At 40.9% G+C, this 20,208-nt stretch overlaps 1 protein-coding gene across 1 annotated transcript in view; it reads left to right on the forward strand.

Moving 5' to 3' along the window:
* Positions 1–2,318: 2,318 nt before the first annotated feature.
* Positions 2,319–20,208, forward strand: part of adam19a (ADAM metallopeptidase domain 19a) — a 219,235-nt gene continuing 201,345 nt past the window's right edge. Inside the window, exon 1 of the mRNA XM_046064116.1 lies at positions 2,319–2,522. Within this exon, the coding sequence (XP_045920072.1) occupies positions 2,393–2,522 (130 nt within the window). The 5' untranslated portion in view covers positions 2,319–2,392. The remainder of the gene's footprint in view (positions 2,523–20,208) is intronic.

Raw genomic sequence — 20,208 nt, forward strand, 5'->3', positions numbered from 1 at the left:
CACCAGAGGTCTGGATGGTTCATAACGTAGCAGAAAATCAGAAATATATTTTTGCTCTAAACCATTCCGTGCTTTAGAACCCAACAGTAGTATTTTGAAATCAATTCTCTGACAGACAGAAAACCAGTGTAAAGACCTCAGAACTGGAGATAAGGTCTTCAGCACACAAAGAGTTGCATGCCTGGAATTAAAATAGAGCTCCAGCTGCTTCTGTACCTAAGGCCACAAATTAAGAACTTCATGTGGAAATTTGTTATTTTGCATTTGTCGGATACAGTTTTTTTTTAGGTGATTCTGGTTTTTCATGCAGAAGCTGAAGGCAACTTTTCTTTTGGGTTTATTCATCCTTCCTGTACTTCTGGGATGTGTCTTCATCTATAATGAAGGTTGCCAGATACGGTCTTTGAGCAGAGGTTTTCGTTTTGGTCTTGGTACAGGCATGATGGTACAAAACCTGACAACCCTCACTGGGACACAAGATTCTGGAAAGCTGCCCATAGTTACTGCACTCTGCAGTTCCAACATGTAACTTCCCCTAACATGGCTAATTGTTTGTTTTAACATCGCTCTTTGTGTATAGATTAAACAAATGAGATTTTAGTAAGGTGTAGAGCTTTTGGTATTTTTGAACTTCATACAAAAGCAGGCTAGCTGTTTTAGCCTTGCTTTCAGTCTTTATGCTAAGCTAGTCTAGCCATTTCCTGACACTAGCTCCATACATTACGTACAGAGATCAAGATCAATCTTCTCATCTCTCTCTTGGAAAGAAAACAAATAGTATTTCCCAAAATGTTGAATGTGCTTAATTAAGACAACTATCTCTCATAAATGCCCAAATGTAATGGCACTGTATGTTAAAACTCAACTAATAAATTAACAGTTTCAAGACAAAGACACAACCATTTCTATATGGTGCACGATGATTTAAGTCATGTTTTAATTCATTCATGACATTTACAATTGATAAATTAACTTGGATGCTGAAACTTGAACAACATTTTAAGATATATTTTATTATATTTGTTATCATTTGTGACAAAAACGAAGATGACTCTCAGACAAGTCTTTCTGCATCTTCCGAATTCAGATGAATGATTTTACAAGAAAAGCAAGTAATCAAATCCATGCCTTGTTTTCTCAGGCACCAAGTGCCGTCAATGTACACGCAATGAGATTATTACCGGATGATAGTTGATTTTGACTTCAAAATAAATGTCTAAAATGTCATGACATACAGATACATTTTTTAAGGAAGCCCATGCTTAGTGAATAAGTGACATTATTGATATGAATTAGACCAGACAGGAGCGAGCAAGTGGGCAATAATGCATGTTAGCATTACAGTTGATGATTCATAGACCTGGGTCACTTAGGTGTACTATCCAGCTTTTGCCTACAATTTATCCTGTCTGAGGTGGAACTCAATTTCTCGCACAAACTCACATTTTTAACCTTTTTTTTACGGCAAGAAAAAATGGAGTGGGAAAATGAAGTGTACATTCTGTATACAGTAGTATAAAAATTGAGTAGAACATTTACACCTCAGATTATGCAAAGAAAGTTTCCAATGCTTGGCAACTAAAATTTTAGTTTTAGTTTAATGTCATGTGTACATTTAAAATAATAAGAACTCTTATGTTTTGAAATCTTTTGAATCCCACACAGAGCTGAGCTTTTTAGAGTCACATCTCCACTGTCTTTTAATTAATGGGTAAATACAGGTCATTTGTGAGTTCAGAGGTATAGACACCTTAAACAACTCAAACATCTTCTGCATGGGTGTCATGAACCTTACCCAATCCTGTTGAGTCAAGCCATATAAAATAGGCTATGCAATATTGAAAATAGTGTTCTCTTAAAATTATGTGCATAAAAAAGCTCATAAAAACTCCTGGTAGACATGATACATTTCATTTTCTCCTTCCTTTAGAGCCCATCCATTGAAATGTGGCATATTTTATTTCCGTTCTGAGCATATACTGCTGTTTTCACTATTTTGAATGGGACTTGTTATATGAATATTTTGCAGGCGATGCTGACCTGCCTTAGGGCCCTACTTGAAATTACGTCTACCAGTGACAACTGCTCTCACTGTGATTCTCAGGGTTTGCTTCTTTATTTTTTGGCAAAAGCACAGACTAACCCACTTATTACAATGTTACTCGATCGCTGTAAAATAAAGAAATAATCGCATTTGACCCACTCATTGCTGAAATGTTCACTTGTAGCTGTGGCACGCATGTTTGAACGTCACTGTTTTATTTTGATGGTTTAGACAGGAAGTGCTGTAGTGTGTCTGCCGTGTTTGACGGCCGGAGGAGGCAGAAAGGGAGGCAGAGTTGAACAGCGGCGAGGATAGGGAGGACGGTCGGCGGTACCGAGGGTCACAGGGATGTACAGTAAACACAGGCAGAAAAATGCCCAAATATCACCGGCAAAATGTGGACGTCTGCTCGTTTTTCTCTCTTTTCTATTGCTGAACTGCACACTGGAACGAGCCAGCGGAAACACTGGAGAACAAGGTAAAGAAAAGAGCGGACATGCTGCGAAACTTCTTCATCTGCGTCTACCAGTTGCGTGTTGAAGCACTAAAGCTCAATAGATAACCATGTATGACATGTTTAAAGTGTGACATTCAGTATAACGGATTTTTTTTGTTGTTGAAGCGGGTGATGTTTGGTGGGATAGCACTCCAACTTTTCTTAGAGTAATTAGCCGTTATACAAATAAGAGGGCTGTTACGCCAAATTCCATCAAGAAATCCGGCTGTTTAATGTCGCGTTGCTGTCAGACAAAGGCGCAAGACACACTTACAACGACACATTTCCCGAATAGCATGGATTCATTCTTCGGATTGCCATAGACTGCATCCAAAACGCAAACCATACCCACAGAATAACACTGTGATAACTCTACTTTTTATCCCGGGTCTCTGGTTACTCCCTCAGCTACCGCCTCCTTAAAGTAGTAGCTGGGGAATTAGGTGAAACTCTTCTAAAAGTTGACATGATTGAGTTGTGGCTTTCATGCCGAAATTAACGGAAGGCGTTAGATGTTCTAAAAGCAAGGAGTCATGTGCTTTCTAGTGCATTTATATTTCACTGTATCCAATGCAACATTAAAATGTAAGAATTTTCAAACGTGTTTCAGTGAACGTTTCTTGATCTGAGCGCGTATCGAAGCGAGTGGCTTTCTGTTAATCACATAACAAAGGTTTATTATAGAAGTTTGTGCAGTTTTCTATTGTAGAACAACAAGGACAACAACAATACGTTAACAATCTATTTAGACTTAATGACTAATCAAGTAACATAGATATTCAAAATAGTTTTTTTCAGCCAAACAGCAGAATCAGCCCTGTCCTCTGTGCGTTGTCCATAAAAGGCAGCAGTTTAGAGAAATGCTGGAACACATCAGACCGGGACAGAGTAGCCCAGATTTCAGCCAGTTATATCACAAAGTCTGAAACCATCACAATGTAAACTCCTGATAGGAATCTGTTGCTCACTGTTCAGTGAAATGACAATTAAACGTGAATCGAATGTATTTAGCACCTTCCCATCTTGCAGTCATGTGGACTGAACTACCCCATGGCAAAGTCAGACTCAAACAATACCCCCCATTCAAAAAAGATGTTCTGAGTTAATGTAGCCTAGTTAAGATCCATGTTTGTGTGTGTGTGTTTGGCTTCTCTACAAACTTTAACACACACGGCTGAGTTTTCAGTGAGAGAACACAAATCTATGAGTAAAATATCAAATAACATGAACACTTGTGCTGTCAGATACAATCTAACACAACAGCCAGCTGTGTAGTTCAGTGTCAGCACTTTAACCGTGGTCACTTTGTGTTGCACTCAACTGCTTTCTACTGTTTCACTTATGATACTGTACTGTAGGCAATAGCATCTATCGCTGATTTAATCCCTATAGGTATGTGTTGTTAGTTTCATTAACTTATTTCGAGTAGGTACTGTGGAAAAGAACATAACGAAATAACGAAAGAACATATATTTTTTTGACCAGCTTTATTTGTTTTTGCTGGCCTGAAATAAATCCTTTTATTTATTTTAATTTATAATTTCAATAGTGGCTGAGAATTTGGGGTATACTGAGGCATGATATTTCACAAAAACAAGTAATGTGATAGTGAAGATCTATCCATCCATCCATCGTCAACCGCTTATCCTGCGTACAGGGTCGGGGGGGCTGGAGCCAATCCCAGCTGACATCGGGCGAAAGGTGGGGTACACCCTGGACAGGTCGCCAGTCCATCACAGGATATTAAAGATGGCAGTACTAAATTAACAATGCAGTTATTCATTTTTTTGACAGCAACACATTTTTTGTCAATTTGTTTGTTGTTAAGGAGTCCTATATGAGCGCAGACTATTAAGCATTTAATTAGTGCTATTGTTATATTTTATATATATAATACCATAAGTCCCACACTTGTTTCCCACTGCTGGAAACTGGCAGCCTGTCCAACAGAAGAGGACTGTGCCACTTTTCTGCCTCCTCCCTTTATGTTTTACCATATTTTATTTTTTTCACTGATATTTTGTATCAGCATTTCCATTTGCAGCATGGTGTCAACCAGTAATGTGCCAGTTAATTGGCTGCAGCTTAAATCTGGCCAAAAACTCTCTAAATAGAACAGTGATAATTGGCTGTTCCTCTGTTCCAACTGCCTACATAAAAATACCCTCCAAAGAAACAATATGGACATCAGGAAAGTAGTTATTGTGTGCCATTAAAACTGGGAGCTAATTTGCAGCAGTCAGCAGAACCACAATCATCAACCATCACATCATCCATCTGCTATCAACGGTTCATTTTTAAACTAAACCACTGATCATCTGACAACACTGTCACAGTGAACACCTTAGTGCTGTCACAGTGTCTCACTTCAGTTGTCAGCAACATGGCAACATGTAATAACTACACAGCATATGCTGGCTACACAGAATTAGTGTAGCCAGAATAATACAGAATTTTTGAGGCAGATGCTGATATTGATAGATGAGAATTAAGGTACAGTGTCTAAGATTTGGTCAGAATTTTAGTTTAAAACATTCCAGCTCGACTTGCCTCGACTCACCTTTTTTGGTTTTCCATCTGGGAAAATTTGTGCCTGCTACCTGATTTTTCAAGCGAGCTGAGGCGATACTAAAATGTGACGTGACAACACTGCAGACCACTGATTGGTTAGAGAGAATTGTAACAGAATGTTCTATATTTTACAATTTTCGTACATTATTTCATCTCTAAATCCACTTCTGAGAAGTTTTGATGCAAGAAATCAACCGTGTAGATCTAGAAGTACTGGTAGATTTCCGAAAATTGTTGGCGGATCGAAAATATGCTTAAACATTTTTAGAGTTGAGGAAGTCCGCAAGTGGCGGCAGGGGAAGCTCGCAGCAACCGAGACGGGAATAGCTCGTGTTGAACATTGACGCTCCTATCCCGGGTCTCTTTCCTCTCCTCTGGGTCAATCACCGCTCCCACAATGGGGCCTAGTCCGCTTGATCTGGTTGGGTGGATTGTCTGAAGGTCTGCTGCTCTTTAATCCAAACCCCATCTTCCTTATCCGATGACTATTTCTGTCTGTCAAAGGTTAAAGGACAACACGGAGAACCTTAATGTATACATTTCCAGGCCTCTGAGGAAGATGGGTGTTCTCTAGTCTTCATTACAAACAGAAATATAAAAAGAGACAGCATAAAATTCATGAAAGTACTGTCGTTGCCATTATAACAGATGGATAAAGATAAATCACGGGATTCGAACCCGTGTCTGTCTCAATAGGTAACGATCTCAAGCCCAGCCTCTTATCACTGAGCTATTCTCAAGACCTTCAAGTTGTTTGCGACCAAGGGATTCATAATAGAGTTAAAGTATTGAAATGAAGATACTTGCAGATTAAACCTGTTTTACTAAATGTCTTGGAATCACTAATAGTTCTTAATTTTTTCTTCTAAAATTTTGCTATTGCGCCCTGCGATGGACTGGCGACCTGTCCAGGATGTACCCCGCCTCTCGCCCGATGTCAGCTGGGATTGGCTCCAGCCCCCGCGACCCTGTATGCAGGATAAGCCGTTGATGATGGATGGATGGATTTTGCTATTGCTATACAAACGTTATAGCCCATATGTAGGCTAAATAAAATGATTAGGGCATATATTATTTATATTGTTGATTGTTTTAACACTATTGTTGATATTCTTGTTATTGCCGGTACGACGTTTTGTCAGTTTCCTGCTGTGAAAGGCAGACGAACAAATACTGGAAACATGTTAGTTCGAACTACGTTGGTTCAAACTAAGTTAGTTCAAACCACGGGGATACCAACAAGGTACGACAGTTTTGGGAAACGGTCGTACTTCAGGTGTTGGTTAGTTTAACGTTGCATTGTACCAAGATAGTTCAATGCTACCTTTCATGGTTGTTCGGGAAACGCACCCCAAGTCTTTAACAGTGTTGACCGGCACTGTGTCTCCCTCCATCTTGTGAGCAGACGGCTGCGTGCAGACGCAGAGGGAGGGGCGGGGCTGCGCGGTGAGGGAGGGAGAGAGCAGCAAACGCTGGCAGGACTTTACGGAAACATGAATTAACTCAACATCAAACTATATCTGTATAAACGGTATTGTCTAATTTCATATCTCTTTTGAAATATACATGATATACCGCCCAGCCCTACCTGTATGTTAGAAATAATTTAGAAATACCTTTATTTAGTTTATCCTCCAGAGAATAATAAATGTAACAACATTTCTATTTAATATGGTAGGGAATAGTGATACTATGTCAGATGTTGTGTTTACAGCTTGTTATTAATTCAGCTTGCAGTATAATTAAATACAAGTCCAACATTTCTGCTCGACAAACTGACTGTAGTCAGTCATGCAGATCAGGAGTTACAGTTTTTGTATTCTAGGCCTTTACGTGGATAAACCTGTACTGATAGCTGAGAGGAGTGAGTCAAGGACTCTTCAGTCATCACAATTCAGTTTTGTTCCCTCTATCATAGGCTTTAGATAATGCATTTTAAAATCTGATATTATCAAGCAGATCTGTGACCCTTTCACAGAAACTGAGCCACTAAAATTCCAACTTCTCCATTTCTTATTGTCAATACACCGCTTCTTTGTGCATGTAGTGATTTAGTGAAGTACTACTCATGCCTCGCCCACAAATGTAACCGACTGACGCATTCTTTCTAAATGTTTTACTCCAGTGTTTCTTGCCTCAAGGTAAATGCAGTACATTTCAGTGGGCAGTATGTTTTACCTTAGCAGAATTGACAAGACTTTTATTTCACTCTGAGTGTTTATTTTGGCCCACTTAGACAAATGTGTAGGTGGATGTTGCATTGTACACACATCTTAGTTGAGTTCAGATACATTTGAAAAATTTTAGATTGCTAGATTTCAGACTGTCAAACATTTAGATCAGGTGGCTCAATTAAAGGTCCTGACATCATTACATGAAGTCTCAACATCATAACCTAATGTAAGGACTTTTCAGTTAGGTGGTTGATCATACGCTCAGTTGATCTCATGACATCATTACCTGATGTTACATCATACCCTGTTTGCATATTTAAGCCATATAACTGCACAGCGCACTATTTTGCACGGATGCTTATTACTGTCGCACAATGCGCCTATGCTGTGGGCAAGTGCAGATGATGTGATTTGATGGCGCGGATTGAAAAGTGGAAGAGGTGAGAGAAAATGGCGAGGGACAAAGATGGAAAAAGACAGAAAGTGTCCAAAGTATGGGATCATTTTAAGCCAAAAGAAAACAACCGCTCTGCACAGTGTGTCTGCTGTAAAACAGAACTAACCTAACAGCACGACTGTAATGCTTCAAAATTGGAAGCACCCGGTCTACGCATCGGGAGCGAGTCCACGTAGAGGACCCGACACAAGTTAACGGAAATGTTAGCATTTAACGTAAATCATGATTGCTATTTGAGATGACGGCTAGCAAAGCTAAGCCATAATTCTTGTAAATGTATGAATGTGCATTTGTTGTTATTGTTCTCTGACTGGTTAGTCCGGGAGTTTGGGTTGTAACATTATAGTGATATGAGTTACACAGCTGATCCTGGTACCAGGGTGTGCCAAGCAAAAGTATTTCTTATACAATTACCCAATAATTCAATAAATTAATCTGTAGAATACTTGATGACTAAAAAAGTTGTGAGCTGTAGTCCTAGTTGTGACATCATGGCCTGATGTCATGACATCATTCCATTAGGGCTTAAATATTAAAATTTTAAATATTTGCTTACTAATATAGTGAGAGAAGTTAAATTTAAAGTCATTCTACCCAGTAAAATCTTTCTTTTAAAGATATAAATTGAATATTGATACTGAGTGTTCATTCTGTAAAGCTGCAGAGGAAAATGATTCCCATTTATTTTGGAACTGTTGTCACGCTGAGAAATTCTGGTCAGACACGTTGGAGTTCATTCAAACTCATTTCACTCTGGATATTTTTTTTCGTTTTATGGATGTTTTCTTTGGCGTTTTTGATTTCAGGGAGGATAAAAAGGCCTATATTTCATAACAAATCTGTTATTCTTACTTGCCAAGTACAATATGCACAAATGTAAATTCACTGGTTCTAAACCATTCTTCCGTGTCTTTATCAGTGAACTAGATGCATATATGGACTCTGCAAAGCTCAAAGGACTGTACAACTATATTCAACACTTATGATCTCATGGAAGTGACTGACACTGGAACTCGAGAACTCAACCTAAAACTAACCTGGACTTTTTCGTCAGAAAGCATAATGAATGTTAAATTATTTTTGTACCCCTGGACAATGAAATGTTGTCTTTATATGTTGTATGTATATGATAATGTTCTCAATAAAGTCAATAAAAAAATAAATAAAAAATAAAGTGGATACATTTATACACTCCTATACTGAAATAAAATGGCGGACAATAAATGTAGCGCACTATATTTTAAATAGGTAGTGATTAGTTGGCTGAGTAATGGTCTGCCTCATACAATTCCCTGATGTCAGCTATAGTCACTTGTGTAGGTTTGCACATCTGTGTGAGTTCTTAGTGTGCTGCTCAAAGGATTGTTACCTAACTCCATGTTGCTTCCTGTTGTTAACATGCGCTGTAGTCTGCATCCTTCCTGATTACTCTCCTTGTCAGTTTTCTCACACTCTCTTAGACATGTCATCAAAAGGTTAAAAAAGCTGAACTCCTAATGCACTTTTGCTCTGCCGGGATTCAATTAAACCTTGTGCTCAGCAGTTTCCTCTACAATATCTGCCTGCAGCACGGCCCATTTGCTGGGCACTGAGAGCAGTCTGCCCAGGGCCTGTGCTCCATATGCTTTTGCGATGCAAGGCCTGTTCTCTGAGCCCACGGGAATCTGTTTGGAATCATTTGAGAGCTCTTGAAAGAGTGGGCTGTTATTTCCGGGGGGGGTGGGTGGGGGGGGGGGGTGAGGAGCAGGGACTGCCTGCGCAGTCGGCAGAACTGTTGTGGCTCGACCTCCAAACAGGCAAACTTTCATTAGTGAAACGTTCCTCGACAATGCCCGGCTCACCTTTTCACACCACCTCATTTTCGAACAGCAAACACCAAGCCGGTCAGACCCTTGAAGAATATTTTGGTTGAAATGTAACAAGATTGCATGGCTGTTATTTGTAACACCCACAGAAATACTGTGCAAGGTCCTTTCTGGTCTGCTGTGTGGGCTTCTTTTAGTCATTATTCATATCCCAAGTGTAATGTTTATGCTTATTGTGGGTCTGTGGTGTGTAGGTGAAGGGCTGCCAGAGAGCGGTGTTTGAGTGCTTCCTGTTACGTCTAATGCTACCAGTCTCCATGCCAGGATGGAGTGTAATGTAGGTCTACATCATGTGAAGTTTGTAACCCCTTTTATGATGAAGTGAGGAAAAAGTCCCTCCACCGACAGATAACTAAGCTACTAGATCTAGTGTACATTTCTCCAAATGTTTGTACACTGAATATCACATATCTTTCATAATGTTTCTAAAGAGTTACTTCACACTAAGTCTAGTTTTATGAGTTACTAAATTATATGTGCAGTAAATGTAGGTTTGGTCAAATTTGCTTTCATACCACTAAGAGTGGCAGAAACTGCACCTTTGGCAGTCATTGCTGCATCAAGTCTTCTTGGCTATGACAAGACAAGCTTTGCACACCTGGATTTGGGGATTATCTGCCATTCTCCTCTGCAGATCCTCTCATGCTCTGTCAGGTTGGATGGGGGCCGTTGGCGGACAGCTGTTTTCTGGCCTGTCCAGAGATGTTTGTAGGTTCAAGTCTGGGCTCTGGCTGGGCATCTCAAGGACATTCACAGTGTTGTCCCTAAGCTACTCCTGCCTTGTCTGGGCTGCTAAAATGAACCTTTAGCCCTGTCTGAGGTCCCGAGTATTCTGGTACAGGTTTTCATCAAGGATTTCTCAGTACTTTGCTCCATTCAGCTTCCTCTCCACCCTGACCAGTCCCACGGCATGATGCTTCCACCTCCATGCTTCATGGTTAGGATGGTATTGCACAGGTGATGAACAGTTCCTGGTTTCCTGCAGACATGCTCAGAAATGAGGCTAAACTTTTCAATGTTGGTTTTTCTCAGACCAGATCTTGTTTCTCACAGTCTGAGGGGGCTTTCACACCTACCTCGTTGGGTCCGGATTTAGGACTTTTCAGTTTGCAGGTGTCAAACCTTCCCCCGGACCACAGTCCGGACCAAACAGATGCAATTTGGTCCGACAAAAAGAGGTACTCTCGGTCCGGATCAAACTGGAACCATGGTTCGGTTTGTTTCTGGTGTAAAAGCTTTTTTTGGATGGTTCGGACTTTAGTTAGATCTAACTTTTTGCAAACTCCATCCATCATCTGGGCTTTCATGTGTCTTTCACTGAGGAGAGGCTTCTGTCTGGCCACTCTGCCATAAAGCCCAGAATGGTTGTCCTTCTGGAAGTTTCTCCTATTTCCACACAGGATCTCAGGAGCTCAGCCAGAGTGACTATTGGGTTCTTGATCACCTCTTTTACTAAGGCCATTCTCCCCTGATTGCTCAGTTTGGCTGGATGCCTGGCTTTAGGAAGAGTGGAAGTGGAAGAAGTGGAAGATGAAGAACAACCTCCTGGTTGTTCTTCATCTTCCACTTCTTCCAGAATTATGGGGGCTAACCTTCAGCAGAATTTTTTTCAAGGTTTATTTATTTATCAGACAACACAAGGTTGTACAACAAATGTGAGCTGAAGTCTCTTCATGCTACACTCAAAACCCCCAAAACAATAACCGAAAAGTACTGGTGGACTGCAGAAGGTGAATTGAGGCGTCCCTCAGCCTGAGGAAAGGCAGCGGATACTCCTTTAACTCTTTCCTGATACCCTTAATGAGTCTGTATTTTCACTCACGAAGGTTTTATTACACAGAGCCTGCTTACAGTAAGGAGCGTAGCTTAGGGTGACCAGACGTCCTCGTTTTCCGAGGACAGTCCCCGGTTTTGATGGCCTGTCCCCGTCTGGACCGGCCCCCGGAAATCTCCCCAGTGTGTTAATTGTATAAGGTGTTAACAGACCTGAAATCAGATTTTATGAGGCCAGAAAGTCTGGACAGCAGAGCATACAGGTGTCGTGTGGAAAAGTGATTGTCCGCCGAAAACTGATTGCCGTCTGCGGGAGCGTGCGCAGCATGTAACGTCATCGCACTGTATCTTTATGTGGACAGCTGCTTTTATCTGGATCATCCCATACTGTTCATGGATCAAACAGACATAATGTCTAAATAAACACTATGTCCGTGGCAATAGCAAAGGTATGTTGGGAAACTTTAACAGTTCTTTTAAGAGAATAATTACAATTGTCACAAAATCACAAAAAGTGTTTGCAGTATATAATGTAATCAGGTCTGACATTTAGGCTATGTGATTATAGGCAAAAATAGAAGCCTGTTGTTGCGTATGGATTATGTGTTTGGTTTTTCCCCTCTCCTTTTTTGAGTTATATCTCTTTTTTGTGCATGTAACAGGTTTGCAAAGTGAAAAAGCCCAAAGTCCAGTCCTTGTGATGTCACAATGAAAAGGCGTCAAGTGGCTAGAGGGGTCAGGCACGCCCTCAAACCAAGCTAGGCCCTTTGGCTCAACTTGCCTTTGTTTGGTTTTCCATTGTTGAAATGTTATACCTGTACCTGCTTCCAGGTACTTTTTTTCGTATCGCCTCACCCCCGTCGAGGTTCCAAGCAAGCTGAGGGATACTAAAATGTAACGTGAAAACACGACAGACTGCTGACTGGTCAGAGAGAATATTCACTATTCACTGCATCATCATTGCTGCACCAGACAATCCAGTACAACAACAACGAGTCCAGCAACAGAAAGTTTTATATTTTACAGTTTTTCGTATGGATAGGGGCCGAGTAGAGTGGAGTCTATCGATTTGCGCTATGGTAGCATTTTTCGGCAAGGCAGCAGAAATTGTCAGAACACCGGCAACAGTTCAGCGTTTAGTCCTGATGGTAAGATGTGGAACAATGATGTTGTGTGGTTGTGAGTAACTTATACCATCTGCTAGGTTACGGTCTCAGTCTGAAGCGGCTTTGATTTGGATCACACTACCTTGTTTCTTACGACCCACCCTTCTCTGCTTCTGATTGGCTAGTAGTCCTTACCTGGGAACTGAGCATATGCAACTCCCAACAAAGATTTTGTACAAGTAAGATGCATTACTCTGTAGCTCAAGAGCGGAGCGTACAACACACAGGGTGAAAAGAGGAGCTGCAGCAATGTGCAGTATGAGGAAAATATGGTGTTTTGTTTTTAAAATTAAACCATGTAAACCTGTTCTGGTACAACCCCTAATTAAGATTTTGAACCTGAAAATGAGCATAATACCACCTCTTTAATACAGTGTTTTTGTGCCATCATTAAAAACATTGCTTCACGTTAAATCAGATTTGACGCTCAAGGCATGAAGTTACATTAGAGGACCCGCTAGTCTTGATATCAGTATTTATAACCTCGGACCTTATTGATTTTCGGGTTTTGAGGGATTTTGGAACAGTATCCTTTTAATACCGGGTATCGATCCCCATGCCTATGTGCCATTCTGAATCATGTCCAACCAATTAAATTTACTGCAGGTGGACACCAATCAAGGTGTAGAAACAACAAAAATAACTTTTATTAATTGTAAAATGCTTTCTTTAGTAGGATCCTCTTGTAAAATTTTCAGCGTGTCTGCGTCTTCTAACGTAATACCAGATAGCCTGTCTTTCTATGTATTTCTCTGCATTTGGACCGGTTACTGGTCATGGGTAATTAAGCTGAAAACCGGCCTATTCCGGTCCCTTATCACAATTATCATGTGCATGCTATGTACAGTGGGGAGAACAAGTATTTGATACACTGCTGATTTTGCAGGTTTTCCTACTTACAAAGCATGTAGAGGTCTGTAATTTTTAGCATAGGTACACTTCAACTGTGAGAGACGGATTCTAAGACAGAAAAACAGAAAATCACATTGTATGATTTTTTAATTTGCATTTTATTGCATGACATAAGTATTTGATCACCTACCAAGAATTCCGGCTCTCACAGACCTGTTAGTTCTTCTTTAAGAAGCCCTCTGTTCTCCACTCATTACCTGTATTAACTGCACCTGTTTGAACTCGTTACCTGTATAAAAGACACCTGTCCACACTCAATCAAACAGACTCCAACCTCCACAATGGCAGAATAGGCAAAATAGGCAAAATAGAGCTTTATGGTCTAAACTCCACTCGCCGTGTTTTAAGGAAGAGGAAGGATGAGTACAACCCCAAGAACACCATCCCAACCGTGAAGCATGGAGGTGGAAACGTCATTCTTTGGGGATGCTTTTCTGCAAAGGGGACAGGACGTATTGAGAGGAGGATGGATGGAGCCATGTATTGCGAGATCTTGGCCAACAACCTCCTTCCCTCAGTAAGAGCACTGAAGATGGGTCGTGGCTGGATCTTCCAGCATGGTGACCCGAAACACACAGCCAGGGCAACTAAGGAGTAGCTCCGTAAGAAGCATCTCAAGGTTCTGGAGGGGCCTAGCCAGTCTCCAGACCTGAACCCAATAGAAAATCTTCGGAGGGAGCTGAAAGTGCGTATTGCCCAGCGACAGCCCCGAAACCTGAAGGATCTGGAGAAGGTCTGTATGGAGGAGTGGGCCAAAATCCCTGCTGCAGTGTGTGCAAACCTGGTCAAGAACTACAGGAAACGTATGATCTCTGTAATTGCAAACAAAGGTTTCTGTACCAAATATTAAGTTCTGCTTTTCTGATGTATCAAATACTTATGTCATGCAATAAAATGCAAATTATTTTAAAAAAATACGATTTTCTGGATTTATTGTTTTAGATTCTGTCTCACCGTTGAAGTGTACCTATGATAAAAATTACAGACCTCTACATGCTTTGTAAGTAGGAAAACCTGCAAAATCAGCAGTGTATCAAATACTTGTTCTCCCCACTGTGTGTTTAAAAGCCACCAACAAAATAATAAATAAACATTACTTTTAGATTTTGACAGAAAAATCTTGAATCAAGGTTCGCAGGACGCAAACTTGTTGTAGACTTCGTGACTGTATGGACGGAGTCAGATATTCTGAAAAATAAAAAAGATATGTTCGGTCAGGCTTTGTAAACAAGGAGGAACGCTGCCCACATGAGAGCAGCCTCTTTCAGACCAACTTGTTACTGTGTGCTCAGCAGCATGTGGAGACTGTTTTGTCGTAACCAATTTGATACAGGACAATTTACAATACATGGATTGCAACAATTCATTCATTGTGAATTGCCCCCATAAATGCACATACATTTCAGTATTTCTATATTGCATGATACATCAAATGAATTGATCTTGACCCATCAAGAGGTGGTAACTTTAGTGGTAAAAATGTCAAAGAGGAACGGAGAATGTAATGGGCATAAACAGGCATTAATTTATGCGCCGCATCTGTGACAGCCCCCCCTGAAAATAAATCCTAGGGGAAACACTGTATATTGTTATTGCACCATTGGTTTACACCTTGGTGTCCTACATTTTGGGCGCAAAAATAAATTTGTATTTATCAAGGTCAAAGTGGCCTTACCCAAAAAATGACTTAATTCCAGGCCTGCCTTGTACCATCACCCTACCTACCATCTGTTCTGTTTTACCATCATTTTTCTCCCAAACCTACGTCGCCTCCCTGCTGCATGGTTATAAATGTGTACAAAACTCAACTCAAGTCTTCCTTCCTCCTCTGTAAAAAAAAAACTAATAATCCCTATTTCACTGAAACTGCCTCAAACCCCTTGTACCATTTGTAACTGACTTTGTTTGATCACAGACATAATGTGAGCAACATACAGTAGACTTTATAATTCGAATGAATTATATGAATTTCTTATGATGAAATCACAGACAGATACATAGTGCACTCTTTTATACCAGTGAATGTGAGTGCCTTGCTCTTTGGAATAGTTAAGCAGGTATTTTAAATGAGAATGGTGCTTTGGGAAAAACAGCCATAACACAATCGTACAGCAGCATAAACTGGAAACATTGCTTATGCACGTTGATAGCATAAGTGATGTATGCTATTCAGGGAACTATTGATTTATATGGTGCTTTTACAGTTTGGTGTGGGCTGCATTGGTGTAATGGAGCCATAAGAAGTAGATACACTGACTGTGTACCTGCCCAAATCCATAGAGTGGGACAATGGAAGTCTCTGTCAAAATAATGAAACTAAAGACATAAAGAGCTGCCATGTGAAAGAGTGATAATGAGTGCTTACAGTAAAATGAAAAGCAGTGGAGATGATCAATTCTTAACATGCTCTAACCTTCATTTAAAGGAAGTCAAAGTTGGGACAGGTCATAGGCTACATATTTTGGAAGTTTGTTCCAGCTCTGTGGTGCAAAGTAACCAAATGCTGTTTGGAGTTGTTTGGACTCAAGGAGCAGTTAGCAGATGGCTACCTGGTTACCTTTCTGTCTTTGAAGACAAAGACACTTTTAGGGGTGGCAGTAGTTCAATCCATAAGGATTAGGCTGGGAACTGGAGGGTTGCTGGTTCAAATCCAGCTCGGACCAGAGTTGTGGAGCATGGACTGGTAGCTGGAGAGGTGCCTGTTCACCTCTCCTGAACCCCCAACTGCTCGGACATCTCTCCGTGTGTTGCTATGGGTTGTGTGTGCACGTGCATGACAGAGTGAAAAGATTGAGTTTCCCCTCTGGGGATTAAATAAAGTATATCTTCTTCTTCTTTTAGTATTGTCTGTATTTTTGTAGCTAAAGGAAGTGCGGGCACATCCAATTATTTAATACATTCCAGTGTTTTGCCCTACGAGTTTTTTCAGTAGGGGTGTTTGACCCCTGTGTCATGGAGCGGGTGTGTTACGGATACATGGTGACTTCCTGTTTAGGCTCCTCACCTCCTCCGTACCTCTTCAACATTTTTAAAGCTAAAGTTACTACCTCCTGATGGAGCTTTCTTCAATTATGCTAAATTCAGATATTGGGTGATGAAAACATTGTTATGACCCCGGCTCTCAGGCCACAGCAAAGAAGGTGGATGCAACTCTGGTTTAACAAAGATTAACATAAATTTATTTAAAACAACAGAAAACAAAAGAACGTGGCAAAGCGGTGTGGAAGGCACAAGCACTGACACTGGCGTCTGGGCGGGCAGACCTAAATAGGTTGGGCACACTGGCCAGGTGCTCCCAATCTCCTTGATTGCCTACAGGGAGAAACACACAGACAGCACACAGTACAGAGGCCCAACACTAAGGCCTCTCTGGACTGTCACACCATGAATGTGAAATACGTTAAAATTTTTGCCAGATTTCCATTTTTTTCTGAATTCTGGGTTTTACAATTTAAGCACATTTTTTCATCAGAAAGAGTGTGAATATATGACTGAAATGATAAGTCGAATAAAAGAATCAGTTGTCAGTGGCAGAGCGCAGAAACAGAAAAAACAAGGATTTGGACCCAGACACAGAACACCAGGCACACAAGTTCAGTCTTATTGATGAATTTAACAATTAGGCAACAGGTGAACAGGCTTACGTAGTGTGGAGGCAGGAAAGTCAAAACACAGGTGAGCAGTCCAGAATGTGGGCACAGAACAAAGACGACAGGCATGAACACTCAATAAGAGACAAAGATGAAAACAGAAAATGGGAAGACACTCACTTTAATACAGAAGAGGGAGGTGTTTGAACCACAGGTGGAACACATTAATATGATTAATGTGATGGCAGCCAGTAAATGATTACGTTAAACGACTACCACAACTTTGGCAAGCAAACAAACGCTCATTTATCTTTTCATAACATCTAGTGAACGAAAGTTGGACCTAACCTCCCGTAGGTCATAGCTAAAGCAAGAAGCAAGCTAACGTTAGATGGCCAGTGCTGAGCTAAACATGTTTACTAACCTCAGGTTACTAACTTATTTTGCATTTGTTGCTTCTTTTGTTTGGGTCTTGTTGTGTGAAGTTTTAAAGCCAAACTTTATGATGAATGGCTCAGCAGCTGCCGGTGTGTTTGTTGTCCTCTTTCACGTGTGGCCGTGCGCAGCAGAGACCAAGAGAGAGTAGTTAGAGTAGTTTACACAACAAAGTTATGAAAGACTTGGACGGTTACTGATTGGATTGGACTGGGGAGTTAGATGATTGGCTCTCGCTGTGACTTTTGTCATTCTACCACCCCCTTGCCTCACAATTCAGAAGACCGAGATAACAAAAATTAGTCCTTTTTACTTTGATGAGGCTTTCGGCTGCATTAGAAGTGTGTAGTGTCCTCAATGCCAAGTGAAAAGGAAGCGGCAACATTGGCGTGCAGTTGTGAATACATTTGAACGAGCATCCCAGAGTGTTCAGTCTCAGTTTGGGTAAAATAGACACTCCTCCCTATCTCTCCATCTAACTGTGCAGCCCTCCTACAAACTTTCTACCACCATCCTCAGTTTCACAAAAAGTCCCCAAAGTGGATTAAAGCAAAAAAAACAAAACAAATCCAAACATTATTCATTCACATTCGATCTGGCACTGGATGGCAGGGAAAGCGTACGCTGTGCCATCTCAGTTCTCTGTAGTTCCACACTGTGCATTAACCCCAGGGGAACAAAGAAGAAGAAGAAAAAGGAGGAATTCTGCACTTGAGTAGGACTGGGCATGCATGATATGAAACAGTAAAACCGCAGCATTGCAGACAGGCCAGGGCTGTCATTACGGGCTGCATTTGTTGTTAGAAACAGCACAAGGATAGTTGGTAATAGGCCAAACAGAGGTGGGTTTGAATCCGATAACACAAAGCAGCTGATTGCACCCCTCCAATGAAATTGCCCACTTTATCTCTTCCCATTTTTGTCTCCCTAGAGAGCCCCTCCCCCACTCTCTTTACCAAGTGAATCCACACAGTCATTTCTCAAAAAGATAAAGTATTTGCTGTGTATTATTCCTCCTTTCTCTGTCCACCCCTCTTCCACGTTCTTTTCCCTTTATCTTTCAGCCGCTGGAGTAGCTGTCAGATATGGATCACGCCTCTCATTGTTCTCCCCCAGCACCCTGCAGTGATAGCTCGCCGGGCGAGTGCCGGGTGTGAGCGTGAATCCTCTGGCTTTCTCTCTTGCTGTCGGCTGAGAGTCCCTCAGGGTCCGCAGAGAAAGAGAGAGTAAATAAATAAGATGAGTGTGTGAGGTGTGTACATGAGTCATGGAGAAGGACAGTTAGTACTTCAATGACTAAACAAAGAGAGTGTGTAAAGCAAGGACAGAGTGTTTGGACAGGATGAGTTCATACTTAATGTGATTTTTGAAAGTGAGAGAAGACACTGACTGTATGAATGATATTATTTAGACTACACCTGCCAGTGGGCTATATTCTGTACAAGTTTTTATATATAGTACAGCATGGTGGTACAGTAGTGTGGTTCTAGTGATTGCAGTGTTAGTTGGTCTGTTGGTCCAGAGTGAATTATCCCAACAACTGTTGCAGGCATCCATGGTCCCAGGATGATGACTTTGGAGATCCCCTGACTCTAGCACCACCAGCATGATGACATTGTTGGTTAGAATGAAATTTCTTGACAACTTTTGGATGGATTTCCAGGGTACAGGCATTCATGTCCCCCCTCAGGATAACCTGTGAGGAATGGATTTTGGCCAGCACCTTCTCACAAGTAGCTTAAACACAGTAATCATTCTGCTTGCTCCATCTTCAGACAAAAAAACAACAACGTAGCAAAGCCCACACCTGTCCTAACACTTTTTGTTGCACGTCACTGTGGGTGACCACCATGGATCTATTATAAGAACAGGAGCCTGAACTCAAAGATGGTGCCCAGACACTTGATATCTTTTGTATCATGGTAACTGTATTTGTTTTGTAAATTCAATGAAGAAATGGTTAAAAATAACTGTACCGTACTTCATCGCATTTGATTATTTTCTTCTTTTATTTGGAACTCCTATACGAACAAAAACAGCTACTCCTGCTCTGTATCTGGAATTTCACTCTTGACCTCCATGTTTTCTTGCCACTCACTTCTTCTGCAGCTGTTGGCAAACCAGCTTAGAGGTGCATTACCGCCACCGACTGTCATGTATGGTAAACAGTCCCCGTGGTAAACAGTCCCGCTGCCTAAATCATGTTACATTGTCATGTCAGCCCATTTCATGCTTCCTACAACTAGAAGTTACAGGTAAGAATCAGTACTGTCAAGGTCCAGTCGGTCAGCACAAATCAAGAAGGTGAATATTTTCCTCAGAGATCTGGCTTAGGATCCTTCTCAAACTTATGCTAGTTATGATAATTATATTTACTCTGCTATTGATGAACAATATAGTCTTATTTTCTAAAACACAGAACACATGCTTGTTCATTTGTCCCTAGCAGTAAGCATTAGCTTGTGGCTGTAACTGAACTGTTTTTTGCCTATTTACAGCAATCTCAATTCAATTTGGGCCTTTTGAAATGTAAATGTCTACCTAAGTCTACCTAATGTTGTGTTTGATAATCATTGTCTATTAAGCTCCCATCTAACATAGAAAGCCTGGATGCAACCGATTTTGTGCTTAGAATTAGGGATACTCGTGGACAAATCCCATAGAATAAATGGCAGGCGAAACGCCAGCCAGGAAAAAAAACAACTTAAAAGCGATGTGAAAGTAT

Source organism: Micropterus dolomieu, linkage group LG12, assembly GCF_021292245.1.
Source record: "Micropterus dolomieu isolate WLL.071019.BEF.003 ecotype Adirondacks linkage group LG12, ASM2129224v1, whole genome shotgun sequence".
In the NCBI taxonomy this organism is placed as follows: domain Eukaryota; kingdom Metazoa; phylum Chordata; class Actinopteri; order Centrarchiformes; family Centrarchidae; genus Micropterus; species Micropterus dolomieu.